Here is a 20,372-nt window from a genome sequence, read left to right as displayed (position 1 = left end):
AATTAAAATAAAAACGAGAAAAAAAGGTAAATTGGCAACACTTCTGCAAGGGGCAGGACTGGATGTTGCCGTCAGGTGAGCATCCAGAGCCAACTTCACGGTCTTATATCTCGGTAAGTACTGGTCCTAAAAAATTTATTTTTTCTCGAGTTTCCAATCTGTGTGTATAACTTTTTTCATTTTTAAGCGTCTCAAGATTGTTTTTTTTATAAATTTCATTAATTAAAGAACTCCTCAATTATTTATAATTTTTATTTAACAAATGCATATTTAGTGCCATGTATTGTGTCAGATATATTAAGTTTAATATTTACATTGAATGCATATTGTCATATTTTGCAGTGTATATTAAGAAGATGGACACTGACGATGATGTTAGTACCCTAGAGGAGGAGGAGGAAGAGGTATCCCTGCTGTGCCAGGATGAGGAGGCAAAGAAGCTATCCCTTTTGAGTCGAGAGAAGGAAGAAGAGGTATCCTTGCTGTGCCGAGACAAGGAGGTGAAAAAGAAGGTATCCCTTTTGAGTCTAGAGAAGGAAGATGAGGTATCCCTTTTGTGTCGAAAAGATGAGGAGAAGGTATCCCTTCCATATCGGGAGAAGGAAGAAGAGGTATCCCTGCTGCATCGAGAGAGAAAGGGGAATATATCCCTTCTGCACCGCGAGGACGACCAGCAAGAGGTATCCCTGGTGTGTCATTCCAAGCCTAACTGTGATCCGGCACTCTCTCGTCGGTGCCACTCTCCGGCACCGTCGTGTCCCTCTCCCTGCTGTTGCAACTCTCAGCAATCATCACACCTTCCTGCTCACTCATCAACTTCCTCTCTTGATGATCTTCTCTCCTCTGACAATGAAGGTATTGCATCACTGCTTTTCCCATCTTCAGCCTTCTATATGTCTCTGTCGTATACACTCACTTCTCGTATAAAGCTCTCTATATACAGTCACTTCTCTTATAAAGCTTTCTGTATACAGTCACTTCTCATATAAAGCACTTTGTATACACTCACTTCTCTTATAAAGCTCTTTGTATACACTCACTTCTCTTAAAAAGCTCTTTGTATACACTCACTTCTCTTAAAAAGCTCTTTGTATACACTCACTTCTCTTATAATATAAAGCCCCTCTGTATACAGTCATTTCTCTTATAAAGCTCTTCTATGTACCTTTAATGTATCTTTGTACCTGTGATGACTTCTGAGAGTTTTTTTACTCTCAGAGCCCAGCCATGGGCCACACTCCTCTGGTGCTAGGCCTGGTCAGCCAGGCTGTTGCTGCTGGAGGCCTGCTGCCCCACATATCCACCACAGCCTGGTTGATCTGGCACCTAGTGAAGATACTTGCCCAGTTTCCTCTTGAAATCTTCTACACTTGTTCCAGCCGTGTTTCTGATATCTTCTGGTAAGATGTTGAATAATCTGGGACCTTGGATGTTGATACAGTGTTCCCTTATTGTACCCACTGTACCCCAGCTCCTCACTGGGTTTATTTTGCACTTCCTTCAATATCTCTCGCTCCAGTATATTGTTATGGCAGTGTGCAGATTTGGGACCAGGCTGTCAAGTGCCTTCCAGGTATATATTATCATGTATCTCTCTCCTCCACTCCTGTGAGTACATATTTAAGACTTTAGGTGTTCCCACCCCCGGTATTCGATATTAATCCATTCCTGAGAGCTCATCGAATACCGATAATATCGAAAACCGAATAAATTTTCCTCATAAGAAATAATGGAAATCAAATTAATCCGTGCAAGACACCCAAAAGTATGAAAAAAAAAAATTTTTACTACATGAAATATTAAGTTTAATGCAATAGAATAATTACAATAACAATAAAATAATTGACACTTACCTTTAATGAAGATCTGGTGATGATTGATGGGATGGGAGGAGGGGAGAGGTGTTAGTGTTTAGAAGGGGAATCCCCTTCCATTAGGACTTGAGGTAGCAAGTCCTTTTCCGGGGTTACTTCCCTTCTTCTTTTAATGCCACTAGGACCAGCTTGAGAGTCACTGGACTTCTGTCGCACAACATAACTGGCAGCCTCACCATGCCTAATCACACTATGTATGCCACTACGATTCTTAAATCTTTCAAACCAACCTTTGCTGGCCTTAAATTCACTCACATCACCACTAGTTGCAGGCAATTTCTTTACCAAATCGTCATGCAACTGCCTAGCCTTTTCACAAATGATCGCTTGAGAGATGCTATCTCCTGCTATCTGTTTTTCATTTATCCACACCAGTAACAATCTCTCAACATTTTCTAACACTTGCGGTCGCTGTTTCGTAATCACAGTTGCACCTTTTGCAAGAACAGCTTCCTTGATTGCCGTTTTCCTGGTCACTATAGTAGAGATGGTTGATTGGGGTTTATTATACAACCTGACCAGCTCCGACACACGCACTCCACTTTCGTACTTTGCAATTATCTCTTTCTTCATTTCATAAGTCATTAGCGACTTTTTTCTCGAAGGGTTGGCACTAGAAGCTTTCTTGGGGCCCATGGTGACTTATTTTGCAGAAACAAGCACCAAACACAGTGATAATATGGATAATATGGAATGTACCGAATGTATCCTTAGATGCGCGCACACTGGCTGGCTTGTAAACACTAGCACACACGGAGCAGTTCAGGCCACACGTGGACAGGTCTCGTACGAATCGTATCGAATACCGGGTTTTCAATCGAATACCGAGGAAAATTTTTTGCGTTAAAATGCATCGAAAACCGGATTTATCGAATACCGATGCCATCGAATACCGGGGGTCCACTGTACCAGAACAAATGCTACCCAAGCAATATGCTCAGGTGCAAGTCTGACTCAAATCCAACCCCTCTCACTCGTGTATTTATCCAACCTAAATTTGAAACTACCCAAGCCATAGCTTTTAGAACATAAGAAAGGAGGAACACTGCAATAAGCCTGTTGGCCCATATTAGGCCGATCCTTCACAAATCCAACCCACTAACAGAACAAATGCTACCCAAGCAATAAGCTCAGGTGCAAGTCCGACTCAAATCCAACCCCTCTCACTCATGTATTTATCCAACCTAAATTTGAAACTACCCAATGTTTTAGCTTCAATCACCCTACTAGGCAGACCGTTCCACTCATCAACTACCCCTATTACCAATGTTCATTTATACATTTTATTAGTGCTTTACATTTATTTGGCATTCTTTTCTGCATGTAAATATATATTTATGCTAGGGAAGTGACCCCTGAAGTAACCTAGAGTCCTTATGGAGGGGGATTCCCCTTCCAAACAATAACCTCTCTTCCCTCTCTCCTCCTCCCTGTCTTCCATTCATCAACAACAGCCTTCAATAAAGGTAACTGTCATGTTGAATGTTCATTCTTTTGTGCATGTAAATCTATCTTTTAGGTAAAAAAAAATTGTTGTTGATACTTCTGGGTGTCTGGAACGAATTGATTGGATTTACATTATTTCTTATGGGGAAAATTGATTCGAAAATCGTCTATTTCGATAATATTCCCACTTCCAGGAATGGATTAAGGACGATAATTGAGGGACCACTGTATTATTTTTTAAATGCATGTACTTGTTTTCTGATTGTTTTCATTATGTAAATCTTTATTTAATTTGAAAAAAAATATTTCATTTTAATATTTTTGGGTCTCTGGAACGGATTAATTTTATTTCCATTATTTCTTATGGGAAAAATGGTTTCGAGTTTCGTGAATTTCGACTTTCGGCAGGCTCTCTGGAACGAATTAATCACGAAACTCGGGGGTCCACTGTATATCCTTACCTCACCTGTGGTATTTGTGCCTAGGGCTCAACCACTGCCAACCACCTTAGACCCTTAATAATCCAACAAAAAGCTGCTGTGTAGGAGATAACCAGCTCCTGTCCTAGACAGCACACCCCACCACTTTTCAAAAGACTCAGCTTGCTAAATATACAAGACATACACTCTTATTATTGTGCCTACTACATATACAGAACTTTAAACTCCACTGTAAACCCTCCCCTAAAACTACTCCTTGACAGTTACAACAGAGTGCACAGTCACAACACAAGGCATGAGGCACTTTTCAACATCCCTCGAGTCAGACTTTCACTATGCAAGAACACTATGCACATAAAAGGCCTGAAGATCTGGAACTTGCTACCGGAACAGGTCAAGGATCCCCTGACAGCTTATAAATTTAGGACTTTGCTAAAAAATCATCTTATCTCACAATATTAACCAAATCAACCAAACATCTGCTAACTAGTTTTATCATGTGACCTCTAGGCTCTTAATTCTTCCAATCCATAAAATTGTTTTGTTTCTCATTATTAACCAAATTTGCCAAAACATCTGCTAATTAGTCTTATTATGTGACCTCCTGGCTTTTAATTCTGCCATTCCATAAAATATTACCACCTGCACCATTACTTGTAAGTTAGATTTTGTACTAAGTTTAAATAAGATTTATTAAGTTGAAATAAGATTGTAAAACAGCTAACCTTATTTAGTTTTAAATAAAGTTACTATGTACTATTATCTTAACTAGTTTTAATTAGTTACTATGTATTAGGATTAGTTTGCCCAAAATGCCTCAGCATGATATTGGCTATCTTTGTACTTAGCAAATCAAAATTGTAATTACACATTGTAACCTTTACAAAGAAATAAACTTTATTTATTTATTTTTATTTATATAAAGCATTGCTTAATAAGAGAACTGACTGTATATAGAGGAGCTTTATAAAAGAGCTGACTGTTTATATAGGAGTTTAATCATAAAAGTCTTCGAAAGGGTTCTAAGAAGCAAGATCACCAACCACTTAGATTCCCATCAGTTACACAACCCAGGGCAACATGGGTTTAGGGCAGGTCGCTCCTGCCTGTCACAACTACTGGACCACTATGACAAGGTCCTGGATGCTCTGGAGGACAAACAAAATGCAGATGTAGTATACACAGACTTTGCAAAAGCCTTCGACAAGTGCGACCATGGTGTAATAGCACACAAAATGCATGATAAAGGAATAACAGGAAATGTTGGTAGATGGATCTATAACTTCCTAACAAATATAACAAATAGAACACAAAGAGTAATAGTAAACAGAGTAAAGTTTGAGACAGCTACATTGAAAAGCTCTGTTCCACAAGGCACAGTACTCGCTCCCATCCTTTTCCTCATCCTCATATTTGACATAGACAGAGATGTAAGCACCATGTCTTCCTTGCGGATGACACCCAAATTTGCATGACAGTGCCATCTATTGAAGACACTGCAAGACTCCAGGCAGGCATCAACTAAATCTTTACGTGGGTCACAGAAAACAATATGAAGTTCAATGAAGACAAATTTTAATTACTCCACTATGGAAAATTCGAGGAAATTAAAACTGCATCGGAGCACAAAACAAATACCAACTACACAGTAGAGTGAAAAACTAATGTGAAAGACCTGGGAGTAATAATGTTAGAGGATCTCATTTTCAAAAATCACAACACTGTATCTACCACATCTGCTAGGAAAATGATAGGATGGATAATAGGAATCTTCAAAACTAGGGATGCCAAGCCCATGATGATTCTCTTCAAGTTAATTGTTCTCTTTAGGCTGGAATGCTGCTTTTCGAGGCAGGTGAAATTGCAGGCCTGGAGAATATACAGAGAACTTTCATGGCACGTATAAGTATGATAAAGCACCTAAATTACTGAGAACAGTTAAAGTACCATGATATGTATTTGCTGGAATGCAGATGAGAAAGATACATGATATTATACACTTGGAAAATCCTAGAGAGCCTAATTAACACTTTGACTGTTTTGGTCGTATATATACATCTTACGAGCCACCGTTTTTGATGTATATATACTCATAAATTCTAGCGGCTTCAAATCAAGCAGGAGAAAGCTGGTAGTCCCACATGTGAGAGAATGGGTCTGTGTGGTCAGTGTGCACCATATAAAAAAAATCCTGCAGTACGCAGTGCATAATGAGAAAATTTTTTTTTTTTTTTTTTTTATTAAAATGCCGATTTGTGGTCTATTTTCATATAGTATTTATGGTCGTATTCTCGTTTTCTTGGTCTCATTTGATAGAATTGAAAACATATTATAGAAATACAGGTGATTTGGATTGGTTTTACTATGAAAAGAACCTTGAAATGGAGCTCAAAGTAGGGGAAATGTTTGATTTTTGCCCAAGGTTCGAAAGTAAACAAATGATGTCATTTTCCAATAAATGTCCAAGTAGCCATTCTAATATACAGTCATGAATGGGTTGACATTATTTATACAATTATTACAATATTGCAGTAGTCTGCATAACAGTAAATCTTCTATTTTTTGTTTGAATAAAAATTCAAAATAGAAAGCAAGAGTAATATCAGAGGGGCCTGGAGACATGACTGATGAACAAAGAAAATGTTATTTTAGAGCCAGGAATGTCTGCATTGTTCATTCTGGACCCTATTTTGAAATTGTCATATTTTTTAATTTTCATGAAATTGGCCAAATTGCAAATTTCTGCCCATGTTATTGGGTAGTTTCTTGCACTCAATCGATAGAAAAATGGAGTTCTAAAGAAAAAGCTATGAGTTGGCTTGACTGGAACAATGGAATTAGCCGAAAATAGGGCTCAAAGTGGGCGAAATCACCGATTCGTAAATATCACCGAGGTTGCTAACTTTGCGAGAGCGTAATTCCATCAGTTTTCCATCAAATTTCATTCTTTTGGTGCCATTACAATTGGGAAAAGATTCTCTATCATTTCATAAGAAAAGGGGTTAAAGAGAACTGACTGTATGTAGAGGAGCTTTATAAGAGAACTGGCTGACTATATAAATGAGCTTTATAAGAGAACTGACTATATAGAGAGCTTGTTTAGAGAACTGACTGTATATAGTGAAGCTTCTTAAAAGAACTGATTTTATATATACAAATAATACACATTCAACAGTGCAGAAATTAAAAGTCAATATTTTCACTCTGCTCAAGACCCATCTCAGACCCTGGGTCTCAAGTAGACTGAAAATTATCAGATTTGCTCTTGACCAGTGAATGTAGGTTACTAGTTCACATTATTCATTTTCTCTGTGTACGGTTTACTCTGTACTGTTCATGCTCAGCAGATGCAGTGTGTCCCTCCACTGACAATGCTGTTGCCTTCTTTCTCAGTTGACTGTTGGTTCTTCAGAACTGGGAGCCTATTTTCCTATATGCTTTCATGTTGACAGGAGAGTGATAGCATTTTATGCAACTCCATTAAATGTATTTTGGAAGTGTGAGGTAGGCTTGTCTAGCATGGGCCAGTAGGCCTACTGCAGTGTTCCACTCTTGTTATATTGTTCTCCAGTGTTCATAAATGAAGGTAGTGAGTGAGGGTAGTTGTCTGGCAGAGGGTGTGGCCACAGTTACCACTGTGCAGCAGTTGCTGTTACTGCAGCTGCTGCTGTTGTTGCTGCTGCTGCTGCTGTTATTGTTGCTGCTGCTGCTGTTATTTTTGCTGCTGCAATTGCTGCTGCTGTTGCTGCTGCTATTGTTGTTCTGCTGCAGCTGTTGCTTCTGCTGCTGTTGCTGCTTCTATTGTTGCTGCTGCAGCTATTGCTTCTGCTGCTGTTGTTGATGCAGCTGCTGCCACTACTACTCCCACTGCTGCTGCAGCTGCTGCTGCTGCAACTGCTGCTGCTGCTGCTGTAACTACTGCTACTGTAACTGCTGCTGCTGCTGTTGCTGTGTTTGACGTATCTATACGCATAAATTCTAGCAGCTTCAAATCAAGTGAGAGAGGGCTGGTAGGCCTACATGAGAAAGAATGGGTCTGAGTGGTGGGTGTTCACCCTGTAAAAAAATCTGGGACTCAGTGGTGCATTGTGGGAATACCATCTTGGTAGACCATTTTCACCATGCCTCGCAGTAAGAAGCTCCTCACTCCTCGGCGGATTGGAGGTCTTTTGTTCCCAAGTGATAGCTCTAACAGCGATGAAAGTGTCAGTGAAAGTGAATTCCCTGGTTTTCAAGCGGGTGTGACCGAAAACAGTGCCCAGGATAACGTAATTAGTGATGAAAACCCAGATGACCCACAACCTTCCACCTCTGGTGCTGGGCCGGCTCGTTCATGTTCACCTGTACCAGGACGAAAGAGGAAACTATTTGCCCGTGTACAAGACTCAGATGTGAGCAGTGAAAGTGACAGTGATAGTGATTTCAAAGCTATTGAAAGCAGTTCTAGTTGCGACAGTGAGGGTGAATATTCCCCAGTGAAGCGGCAGTATACACAATGTCGCTTGCAGTCTGGTAGTGTGCCATATGCTGTTCCAAGGGGAAGGAGTAAATCTCGGAGCACATCCCGTGGCCCTACACCACGACCTGATAGTGAAGATGACGATATTGTTACGACAGGTATGAATGATGTGAGTGAGGCAGCAGGCGGTGGTGGTGATAGTGATGGTGGCATGAGTCATGTGGCACCAGCAGCGGGCCACGCTACTACCGACGCTGCTGACTCTGCACAACTACAACCAGCCTCACCCAACCCCACACTCCCACAACAACCACAACCTGCACAACCACAACCACGTTTCAATATCCAGAACCCACCAGCAGACTGCATCTGGGATTGGCAGCAAGGTGACGAGTTTGTTCCTAGTCCCCATGACTTTGATGAAATACAAAGTGGAATACGGCGAGCATGTACACTTGGGAACAATGCCACTGAACTGAAATGCTTTCAGTTGTTCTTTGATGAACCCCTGATGGACATTATTGTCAGGAAAGCAATACATACTTTGAGTACGCCATGGCAAACACAACTCTTTCACCAAGATCACGCCTACACCAGTGGAAGGACACAACTGTGGCAGAGATGTATCTGTTCTTTGCCACAATAATGCTTATGCCACATGTGTATAAGCACAGTGTCAACACATACTGGTCGACAGACCGCCTGATTTCAACCCCAGCTTTCAGTGACATTATACCAGTGAAGAGATTTGTGTAACTGTTACATATGCTACACTTTTCAGAAAAAACAAGGCCTGACAGAAGCGACAGGTTATATAAGATCAGAAATGTGTTTATGTACCTGAAACAAAAGTGCTGTATGTATTTTTATCCTTTCAGGAAGCTTGTTATTGATGAGTCTTTGATTTTGTTCAAAGGAAAACTCTCATTCAAGCAGTATATACCAAGCAAGAGGAAACGCTTTGGTATAAAGTTATTTGTTCTGTGTGATTGCAAAACTGGTCTGGTTTTGGATATAACTGTGTACACTGACAGTAAAACATTGCAAGATACCAGGAAGTTACTGGGTATCTCTGGTGATGTGGTTAGAACAATGATAGAACCATATCTTGGTAAGGGGCATATTTTATATACTGACAACTGGTACACAAGCCCTTTACTCAGTGATTTCTTGCGAGTGAACATGACAGATGTGTGTGGCACAGTGCGTGGAAATCGTAAGCATATGCCTAGGTTCGACGCTGGCAGTCGTAGAGGTGAGGTGCAGGTGTTTGCTGCCAATGACATCATGGCATTTCGGTGGCATGACAAACGTGATGTCACACTGTTGACATCAGTTAACTGACACGAAATGGTAGACAGTGGCAAGCAGAATAGAGAGACCAATGAACCCATTGTAAAACCTGCAGCTGTGATGGATTACAACCTCAATATGCACTTAGTGGACAAATGTGACATGCAGATTGGGTTTGCTGACTGTGTTCACAAGAGTTATAAGTGGTACATAAAACTCTTTTTCCATCTTCTTGACATTTCCATGCTGAATGCTTATAATATGTATAAGTTGAAGACCAACAACAAACCCAAATATGGTGAATTTTGTTTGTTAGTCATCAGACAAATAATATTCAAGTACCAAGGAACAATACTTGCAGTAGACCAGTGCCCACGAAATTATCAACACACGTCCTCTTGTCTGAGGCCTGGTAATCACTACCCCATACCACTGCCTGCTACTGCTCTCAAGAAAAATGCTCAGAAGAGGTGTTTTGTCTGTGGACATACCACAAAACGCCCACAAAAATGCAGAGACACTCGTTTTATGTGTGAGGAGTGTAAAACACCATTGTGCTTATACCCATGTTTCAAAGAATTCCACAAGCTGCAGCAGTTCTAGAAAAGTGTCCAGTGATTGTACATATGTATATATATTATAGAACAATCGTAATTGTTATGTTTGTGTAAACAAGTTTTATAAACATTATGATGATACTAGTGTTTTTGCTATAATTGTGTTACATTCAATGAGTGTATATATGAACATTGCACCTTACTTTGGTCTCACAGGCCACAAAAGTTATGTGAAAAAATAAAATAGTGAAAAAACAAGAAACCTTCGAATAAAAGTAAACCAAAGTTTACCGGGTGAGTGGCAGTCGCCGCTGTTGCCATACGCGGCTCATTTTCTGCAAACTTCACGCCTCTATATCTTGGTAAGTACTGATGGCAAAAGTTTTTTTTTTGGACTAAAACAATCAGAAAAATAATCTTAACATAAGCATTTGAACGCAAAAATTTTGCCTCGCCTCACGATAAAAACCTTGCCTTACGTGATTTATCGGGGACACGTCCCATGCATGGCCTCAGCTGCCCCGTGGGTGCCAGTGTTTACAAGCCAGCCAGTGCGGTCGCATCTAAGCATACATTCGGTACATTTCATATTATCACAGTGTTTTTAGTGCTTGTAGCTGCAAAATAAGTCACCATGGGCCCCAAGAAAGCTTCTAGTGCCAACCCTGTGGTAAAAAGGGTGAAAATTACTATGGAAATGAAGAAAGAGATAATTGCTAAGTACGAAAGTGGAGTGCGTGTCTCGGAGCTGGCCAGGTTGTATACCAAACCCCAATCAACCATCGCTACTATCTTGGCCAACAAAACGGCAATCAAGGAAGCTGTTCTTGCAAAAGGTGCAAGTTTGTTTTCGAAACAGAGATCGCAAATGATAGATGTTGAGAGACTGTTATTGGTGTGGATAAACGAAAAACAGATAGCAGGAGATAGCATCTCTCAAGCGATCATATGTGAAAAGGCTAGGAAGTTGCATGACGATTTAATTAGAAAAATGCCTGCAACTAGTGGTGATGTGAGTGAATTTAAGGCCAGCAAAGGTTGGTTTGAGAGATTTAAGAATCGTAGTGGCATACATAGTGTGATAAGGCATGGTGAGGCTGCCAGTTCGGATGAAAAAGTGGCTGAAAAATATGTGAAGGAATTCAAGGAGTACATAAACAGTGAAGAATTGAAACCTGAACAAGTGTTTAATTGCGAGGAAACAGGCCTGTTTTGGAAGAAATTGCCAAGCAGGACCTACATTACTCAGGAGGAAAAGGCACTCCCAGGACATAAGCCTATGAAAGACAGGCTTACTCTTCTGATGTGTGCTAATGCTAGTAGTGATTGCAAAGTGAAGCCTTTATTGGTGTATCACTCTGAAACTCCCAGAGCGTTCAGGCAAAACAATGTCCTCAAGGCTAATTTGTGTGTGCTGTGGAGGGCAAACAGTAAGGCATGGGTCACTAGGGACTTTTTCTATGACTGGTTACACCATGCATTTGCCCCCACTGTGAAAAATTACCTAATGGAAAAGAAATTGGACCTTAAGTGCCTCCTGGTATTAGACAATGCTCCTGGTCATCCTTCAGACTTGGCAGAGCGACTTTCTGGGGACATGAGCTTCATTAAGGTCAAGTTTTTGCCTCCTAATACCACTCCTCTCCTGCAGCCCATGGACCAGCAGGTCATTTCAAACTTCAAAAAACTCTACACAAAAGCTATGTTTCAAAAGTGCTTTGAAGTGACCTCAGACACTCGATTGACTCTAAGAGAGTTTTGGAAAGATCACTTTAGTATCCTCAGTTGTGTAAACCTTATAGGTAAGGCTTGGGAGGGAGTGACTAAGAGGACCTTGAACTCTGCTTGGAAGAAACTGTGGCCACAATGTGTAGAAGAAAGGGATTTTGAAGGGTTTGGGGCTAACCCTGAGAAGCGTATGCCAGTTGTGGAATCCATTGTGGCATTGGGGAAGTCCTTGGGGTTGGAGGTTAGTGGGGAGGATGTGGAAGAGTTGGTGGAGGAGGACAATGAAGAACTAACCACTGATGAGCTGCAAGATCATCTTCAACAGCAAGAGGCCAGACCTGAGGAAACTGCTTCAGAGGAGGGGAGAGAGAAATTGAGGAAGTTGCCTACTTCAAAGATTAAGGAAATGTGTGCAAAGTGGGTTGAACTGCAAACCTTTGCGGATGAAAATCACCCTGACACAGCTACTGCAAGCCGTGTTGGCAACCTGTACAATGACAATGTTATGGCCCATTTTAGGAAAGTCTTAAAGGAACGGGAGGTACAGAGCTCTATGGACAGATTTGTTGTGCGACAGAGGTCCAGTGACTCTCAAGCTGGTCCTAGTGGCATTAAAAGAAGAAGGGAAGTAACCCCGGAAAAGGACTTGCTACCTCAAGTCCTAATGGAAGGGGATTCCCCTTCTAAACAATAACAACTTCCACACTCTCCCCTCCTCCCATCCCATCAATCATCACCAGATCTTCAATAAAGGTAAGTGTCATGTATTCTATTCTTAGCAGAGTAGTAATTGTGCATGTCTTCTTCAGTTTGTGTGTATTAAAATTAATATTTCATCTGGTAAAAAATTTTTTTTCATACTTTGGGGTGTCAAGAACGGATTAATTTGATTTCCATTATTTCTTATGGGGAAAATTAATTCGCCTTACGATAATTTCGGCTTACAATGAGCTCTCAGGAACAGATTAATATCGTAAGTTAAATTATGCACAATAAGTGGAGAATTATAATTTTTTCACTGATGGGAAGCACTTCACAGCTTCTCTTAGGCTTCGAAGAACAGCCAGCCTCTCTACTTTTGTGTTTTGGGGCCATTATTATGAAAAGTTAAGAGGTATTTTTGGGCCATGATAAACCATGGATAACTGAAATCACGGATACCGAATCAGTGGATACAGAGGTTTTACAGTATTAATTAAGCTAGACTGCTATTATTAGTTAGACTAGACCGCTATTATTAATTGGACTAGACTGCTATTATTAATTAAGCTAGACTGCTAGTATTGGTTGGGAATGTGTCTACAGTTGCATTAATAATGCCATCTTATACAGTTTGAGCCAACATGAAAGAATACAGCTGTATAAACTCATGTATTATATTACAGACACTGATGCATCAACGGTCGCATCAACGACACCATCTTACACAGTCAACGGTCGAGAGCGCAAGACAGTAGTCAGATACGTTGTCCAGTCTGCTCGTACACGCGTCACCAAAGATGAGAAATTTGTTGTAAGTATAAATTCCTGAAAAAAAAAATTAACACATCGGCCATCCCTGCCTGGGTCGGAAACGGCCTAATTTTGAGAATTTTGTGGGAAAAATGTTTTTTAGTAAATTATGTCACATAGCTTTACTGAAAGCAAAATTTTCTGGATAATATGTTCATTTAAGACACCTTTTTCTTTTGTAGTTTGTAATTTGGGGCAAAAAATTGTGCTTTGACGTGTTCATCGCCTCCCATGTTGATCTACATTATTGATGACAGTGTTGATGTAGATCTACATTATTGATGACAGTGTTGATGGTGTAGGTCTACATTTGAACCCTTTCAGGGTCGACAGGCCCTCTCCCAAACTTGTTCTCAGGGTCAAAATTTTTCAAAAAAAGAAATTATTTTTTCTTATGAAATGATAGAGCATATTTTTGTGAATATTATAGGCCCAAAAAAAAGTTTGTGATCAGTACTTACCAAGATATGGAGGCGTGAAATTGACAGAAAGTGAGCCGCTTATGGCAGAATCGCTAACTGCCGGTCACGCGGTAATAGTTTATTTATTTTTTTCCAACGTTTTTCTTTTATTTTTTTAACATTTTATTTTTTCAAGTAACTTTTATGGCCTGTGAGACCAACATAAGCCATATTTTGGATATATACTCTCGTTGTCTATATTTTATATTCATATTTATGTCATGTCTGAGGGCAATGTGTGGTGTGAATATAATGCAGAGAATTCGTAGTTTGGAAGTTAGGAGGAGGTGCGGGATTACCAAAACTGTTGTCCACAGGGCTGAGGAAGGGTTGTTGAGGTGGTTTGGACATGTAGAGAGAATGGAGCGAAACAGAATGACTTCAAGAGTGTATCAGTCTGTAGTGGAAGGAAGGCGGGGTAGGGGTCGGCCTAGGAAAGGTTGGAGGGAGGGGGTAAAGGAGGTTTTGTGTGCGAGGGGCTTCGACTTCCAGCAGGCATGCGTGAGTGTGTTTGATAGGAGTGAATGGAGACAAATGGTTTTTAATACTTGACGTGCTGTTGGAGTGTGAGCAAAGTAACATTTATGAAGGGGCTCAGGGAAACCGGCAGGCCGGACTTGAGTCCTGGAGATGGGAAGTACAGTGCCTGCACTCTGAAGGAGGGGTGTTAATGTTGTAGTTTAAAAACTGTAGTGTAAAGCACCCTTCTGGCAAGACAGTGATGGAGTGAATGATGGTGAAAGTTTTTCTTTTTCGGGCCACCCTGCCTTGGTGGGAATCGGCCAGTGTGATAATAATAAATAGTAAAAAATTTATATATTTTATTTGGACATGGTACATAGTTGTACAAGGAATTATAGTAGTTGGGTGAACATGCCAAAAGTCCCTTGTATGCAGAGCATTATGGGCAGGCTTAAAATTAACTTAAAATTAACAATCAATGAAAGGTTCAGTGGTAGAATTTTTTTTTTTTTTTTATTATCACACTGGCCGATTCCCACCAAGGCAGGGTGGCCCGAAAAAGAAAAACTTTCACCATCATTCACTCCATCACTGTCTTGCCAGAAGGGCGCTTTACACTACAGTTTTTAAACTGCAACATTAACACCCCTCCTTCAGAGTGCAGGCACTGTACAGGTCTCCCTCAACATTCGCGTTTTTAACTTTCGCGGGCTTCACACATTTGCGAATTCCCAACCGCCAAATTCCCAGCCTCCAAATCATATTTAAGTTTAATACAGTGGACCCCCGCATAGCGAACTTAATCCGTGCAAGAGGGCTGGCTGTTATGCGAAATGTTCGCTATGCGAATGAATTTTCCCCATAAGAAATAATGGAAATAAAATTAATCCGTGCAAGACACCCAAAAGTATGAAAAAAAATTTTTTTTACCACAAAAAAATGTTAATTTTAGTACACACAAACTGAAAAAGGCATGCACAATTACATGACACTTACTTTTATTGAAGATCTGGTGATGATTGATGGGATGGGAGGAGGGGAGAGAGAGTGTTAGTGTTTAGAAGGGGAATCCCCTTCCATTAGGACTTGAGGTAGCAAGTCCTTTTCTGGGGTTACTTCCCTTCTTCTTTTAATGCCACTAGGACCAGCTTCAGAGTCACTGGACTTCTTTCGCACAACATATCTGTCCATAGTGGCCTGTACCTCTCGTTCCTTTATGATTTGTCTAAAGTGGTTCACAACAGTGTCATTGTAACAGTCACCAGCACGGCTTGCAATAGCTGTGTGAGGGTGATTTTCATCAAAAAAGGTTTGCACTTCAAGCCATTTTGCACACATTTCCTTAATCTTTGAAGTAGGCAATTCCTTCAATTTCTCTCTCCCCTCCTTTGAACCAGTTTCCCCAGGTCTGGCCTCTTGCTCTTGAAGTTGATCTATCAGCTCATCAGTGGTTAGTTCTTCATTGTCCTCCTCCACCAACTCTTCCACATCCTCCCCACTAACCTCCAACCCCAAGGACTTCCCCAATTCCACAATTGATTCCTCAACTGGTATACTACTCCTCTCAGGGTTAGCCTCAAACCCTTCAAAATCCCTTTTGTCTACACATTCTGGCCACAGTTTCTTCCAAGCAGAGTTCAAGGTTCTCTTAGTCACTCCCTCCCAAGCCTTACCTATAAGGTTTACACAATTGAGGATATTAAAGTGATCCTTCCAAAACTCTTTTAGAGTCAATCGAGTGTCTGTGGTCACTTCAAAGCACTTTTGAAACAGAGCTTTTGTGTACAGTTTCTTGAAGTTGGAAATGACCTGCTGGTCCATGGGCTGCAGGAGAGGAGTGGTATTAGGAGGCAAAAACTTCACCTTAATGAAGCTCATGTCCCCATAAAGTCGCTCTGCCACGTCTGTAGGATGACCAGGGGCATTGTCTAACACCAGGAGGCACTTAAGGTCTAATTTCTTTTCAGTTAGGTAATCTTTCACATTGGGGGCAAATGCATGGTGTAACCAGTTATAGAAAAATTCCCTAGTGACCCATGCCTTACTGTTTGCCCTCCACAGCACACACAAATTATCCTTGAGGACATTCTTTTGCCTGAACGCTCTGGGAGTTTCAGAGTGATACACTAATAAAGGCTTAACTTTGCAATCACCACTAGCATTGGCACACATCAACAAAGTAAGCCTGTCTTTCATAGGCTTATGTCCTGGGAGTGCCTTTTCCTCCTGAGTAATGTAGGTCCTGCTTGGCATTTTCTTCCAGAACAGGCCTGTTTCATCACAATTAAACACTTGTTCAGGTTCCAGTCCTTCAGTTTCTATGTACTCCTTGAATTCATGCACATATTTTTCAGCCGCTTTGTGGTCCGAACTGGCAGCCTCACCATGCCGTATCACACTATGGATGCCACTACGCTTCTTAAATCTCTCAAACCAACCTTTGCTGGCCTTAAATTCACTCACATCATCACTAGTTGCAGGCATTTTTTTAATTAAATCGTCATGCAACTTCCTAGCCTTTTCACATATGATCGCTTGAGAGACGCTATCTCCTGCTAGCTGTTTTTCATTTATCCACACCAATAAGAGTCTCTCAACATCTTCCATCACTTGCGATCTTTGTTTCGAAAACACAGTTAAACCTTTGGCAACAACAGCTTCCTTGATTGCCGTTTTCTTGCCCACAATAGAAGAGATGGTTGATTTTGGTTTCTTGTACAACCTGACCAGGTCGGTGATACGTACTCCACTTTCATACTTATCAATGATCTCTTTCTTCATTTCAATGGGTATTCTTACCCTTTGAGGTGTAGGGTTGGCACTAGAAGCTTTCTTGGGGCCCATGGTCACTTATTTTCCAGAAACAGCACCGAAAACACTGTAATAATACGAAATATTCCGAGTGTATGCTTGAATGTTACCGCGGAGGCTGGCTGGTAAACAATGGCACGGGCGGCACATGTGAGGCTGGCTGAGGGCGCACATTGGACGCGTCTCGGACGAAGGCCGCTGAGCGGGTTTTTGTCCACTATGCGGGGCAAAATTTTAGCGAACAAAGCGTCCGCTATGCGGATTGTTCGCTATGCAAGGCGTTCGCTATGCGGGGGTCCACTGTATTAGGTTTACATTATTTATACTGTAGTTTAATAGCAAATAATGAATAAACAAAACACTCACCACACTGAGTGGTGGGAGGGCTGGCTGCCAGTTGCGGGGGTCGGAGGGAGGGTAGTAGGGACTCGCAGTGGTTGAGGCAGTGGTATTTAAATAACATACATGTTATTAAGTTGCATAACGTATGTATTTAGTACAATTTACGACGTTTTCATGTATTTTATGATTGTTCATGGTTCAACAAGTTAAGGAAGCAGTATTGTAATATATTTCCCTACAATATATTGGGGCACCAAACATTCACGGTTTTTCAACATTCACGAGGCTCTTGATCCCCTAACCCTCGCGAATGTTGAGGGAGACCTGTACTTCCCATCTCCAGGACTCAAGTCCGGCCTGCCGGTTTCCCTGAACCCCTTCATAAATGTTACTTTGCTCACACTCCAACAGCACGTCAAGTATTAACCCCTTCAGGGTCCAAGGCCAAAATCTGAAGTGGTGCTCCAGTGTCCAAGAAATTTTGAAAAAAAAAAAAAAATTATTTTTTCTTTCAGAATTAAAGAGTATATTTTTGTGAAGGTAATAAGACAAAAAAAAGTTTTTTTCTGATCAGTACTTACCGAGATACAGCGGTGGGAAGTTGACCCAAAATGACCGGGTGGCGGCAACATCAGTGACTTCCGCAAAATCCCATTTTTTTATTTTGTTTTTTTATACTTTTTTCTTTTCTTTTCTAATTTTTTCTCTTTCTAATAACATTTGTGGCCTGTGAGACCAGTATAATGTATATTGTATAAGTGTACACTCATTGTATTGGCTTAGAAAGACACGTAAGCAAACACTATAACATATTTATTAGAAAACGTTTCGGTCCTGGGACCTTGATCACTTCTAACATACAGAGGTAGAAAAGACCTTATATATAGGCGGAGAGTGAGATGTGACGCACGTGACCTGAGGAATGTCATAAGAACATAAGAATGGAGGAACACTGTAGAAGGCCTACTGGCCCATGCGAGGCAGGTCCTTATCAAAACAACCTCTGCCTATGATGAGGACCAGTAGACGATGAAATCATGTGACTCCTGTGTTGTTGGGTTGGTGCTGCTTAAGTATCATGTATGCCAATGTTTTTGAAATTTTGTAGTTTCCAGTGTTGCGTTCTATAGTGTCGGTGACGGTGATTAGTGAGGCTTCTAGGCACCGTCGGCGTCTGAGGTCTGGTTCGGTGAGAACGAGTTGTGCCTCGTTCCAGTTCATCAAATGCCCCGTGGAGTCTCTGTGGAGGACACAGGCGTACCTTACATCGTCTCTGTTAGAGGCATTTCGATGCTCATTCAGGCGGACTGCAAGATCTCTGCCTGTCTCGCCTACATATTTCTTGGGACAGAACCCACAGGAGATAGTGTAGACGCCTGCTGTAGAAGTTAGAGGTGTGGGGCTGCGTTTAGTAGTGAGGTCTTTGATAGAGGATGTGTTTATGGTGGAAACGTTGATGTTACTCATAGCAAGTGCCCGGCGAGTATTCGTGGCAACATCGCCACATGGGAGTACTATGAACTGTTTAGGGGGCTGTTCCATGGGCGGTTTGTTGAGGATAGCTTGTGCCTTGAGTCTGCAATCTCGGATGAAGAAAGATGGGAACTGAAGACGTGTAAAGGCTTGTGTTATGTAAGTGCATTCTAATATTTTCATTATTATTTTGGTTACAATAGTTGTTTACAACAAAAATATGCAAAAATGTTGTATATTAGTAATGTTCTATTATATATTTACAAGTGTACAGGAACTTTACGTGTTCCTTGAGGTGGATGACAAAGCACTTTGTCTCGGAAACTGCGGAGTCAGTAGCTAGCTTGCGTCGCCACTCACTCAGTCTTGGCTGGTGTCTCATGCCACCAACACCTATTGACCATATGGTACACGGTATATGTTACAGGGTACCATAAGGTACATTGTACTATATGGTAAAGGGTACCATGCAGTACAGGATAACATATGGTGCAGGGTACCATATGGTACAGGGTACCATATGGTGCAGGGTACAATATGGTGCAGGGTACAATATGGTGCAGGGTACCATATGGTGCAGGGTACTATATGGTGCAGGGTACCATATGGTACAGGGTACCATATGGTACAGATACAGGGATAACTATAGAAATAAGTCACCCTGACTTTTTTGCGTTATCCTAGGATTTTATACATATGCTGCTATGTATGATAATCTATGTAATTGTATTTCTGTACACCTGAATGAACTTATTCAAGCACATGTGGCATCATAAGTAAGTTTATTTAGTTATACACAAATAAAGTTACATAGAATATCATACTTAGCAGCATATGTTTGGAGAACCTAGGATAACCCAAAAAAGTCAGACAGATTTATTTCCATTAGGGTCCCTGTACCCTGTACCATATGGTACAATGTACTATATGTACATTGTACCATATGGTACCATTGTACCATATACCATTGTATGACATGGCACCATTGTACCATATAAAAACCATTTGTCTCCATTCACTCCTATCAAACATGCTCACGCATGCCTGCTGGAAGTCCAAGCCCCTCGAACACAAAACCTCCTTTACCCCCTCCCTCCAACCTTTCCTAGGCCGACCCCTACCCCGCCTTCCTTCCACTACAGACTGATACACTCTTGAAGTCACTCTGTTTCGCTCCATTCTCTCTACTTGTCCGAACCACCTCAACAACCCTTCTTCAGCCCTCTGGACAACAGTTTTGGCAATCCCGCACCTCCTCCTAACTTCCAAACTACGAATTCTCTGCATTATATTCACACCACACATTGCCCTCAGACATGACATCTCCACTGCCTCCAGCCTTCTCCTCGCTGCAACATTCATCACCCATGCTTCACACCCATATAAAAGCGTTGGTAAAACTATACTCTCATACATTCCCCTCTTTGCCTCCAAGGACAAAGTTCTTTGTCTCCACAGACTCCTAAGTGCACCACTCACCCTTTTCCCCTCATCAATTCTATGATTCACCTCAT

The 20,372-nt window shown here is 41.1% G+C and overlaps 1 protein-coding gene across 1 annotated transcript in view; it reads left to right on the top strand.

The window, feature by feature from the left end:
- The first annotated feature begins 339 nt into the window (after window positions 1–339).
- Window positions 340–20,372, top strand: part of Snx21 (Sorting nexin 21) — a 69,075-nt gene continuing 49,042 nt past the window's right edge. The window contains exons 1-2 of the mRNA XM_070099456.1: window positions 340–855; window positions 13,183–13,310. Of these exons, the coding sequence (XP_069955557.1) occupies window positions 357–855; window positions 13,183–13,310 (627 nt within the window). The 5' untranslated portion in view covers window positions 340–356. The remainder of the gene's footprint in view (window positions 856–13,182; window positions 13,311–20,372) is intronic.

The sequence above is a fragment of the Cherax quadricarinatus genome, chromosome 67 (assembly GCF_038502225.1).
Source record: "Cherax quadricarinatus isolate ZL_2023a chromosome 67, ASM3850222v1, whole genome shotgun sequence".
Lineage (NCBI taxonomy): Eukaryota > Metazoa > Arthropoda > Malacostraca > Decapoda > Parastacidae > Cherax > Cherax quadricarinatus.
The sequence above is the reverse complement of the archived record's forward strand: the minus strand, read 5'-3'. Positions and strand labels throughout refer to the sequence as shown.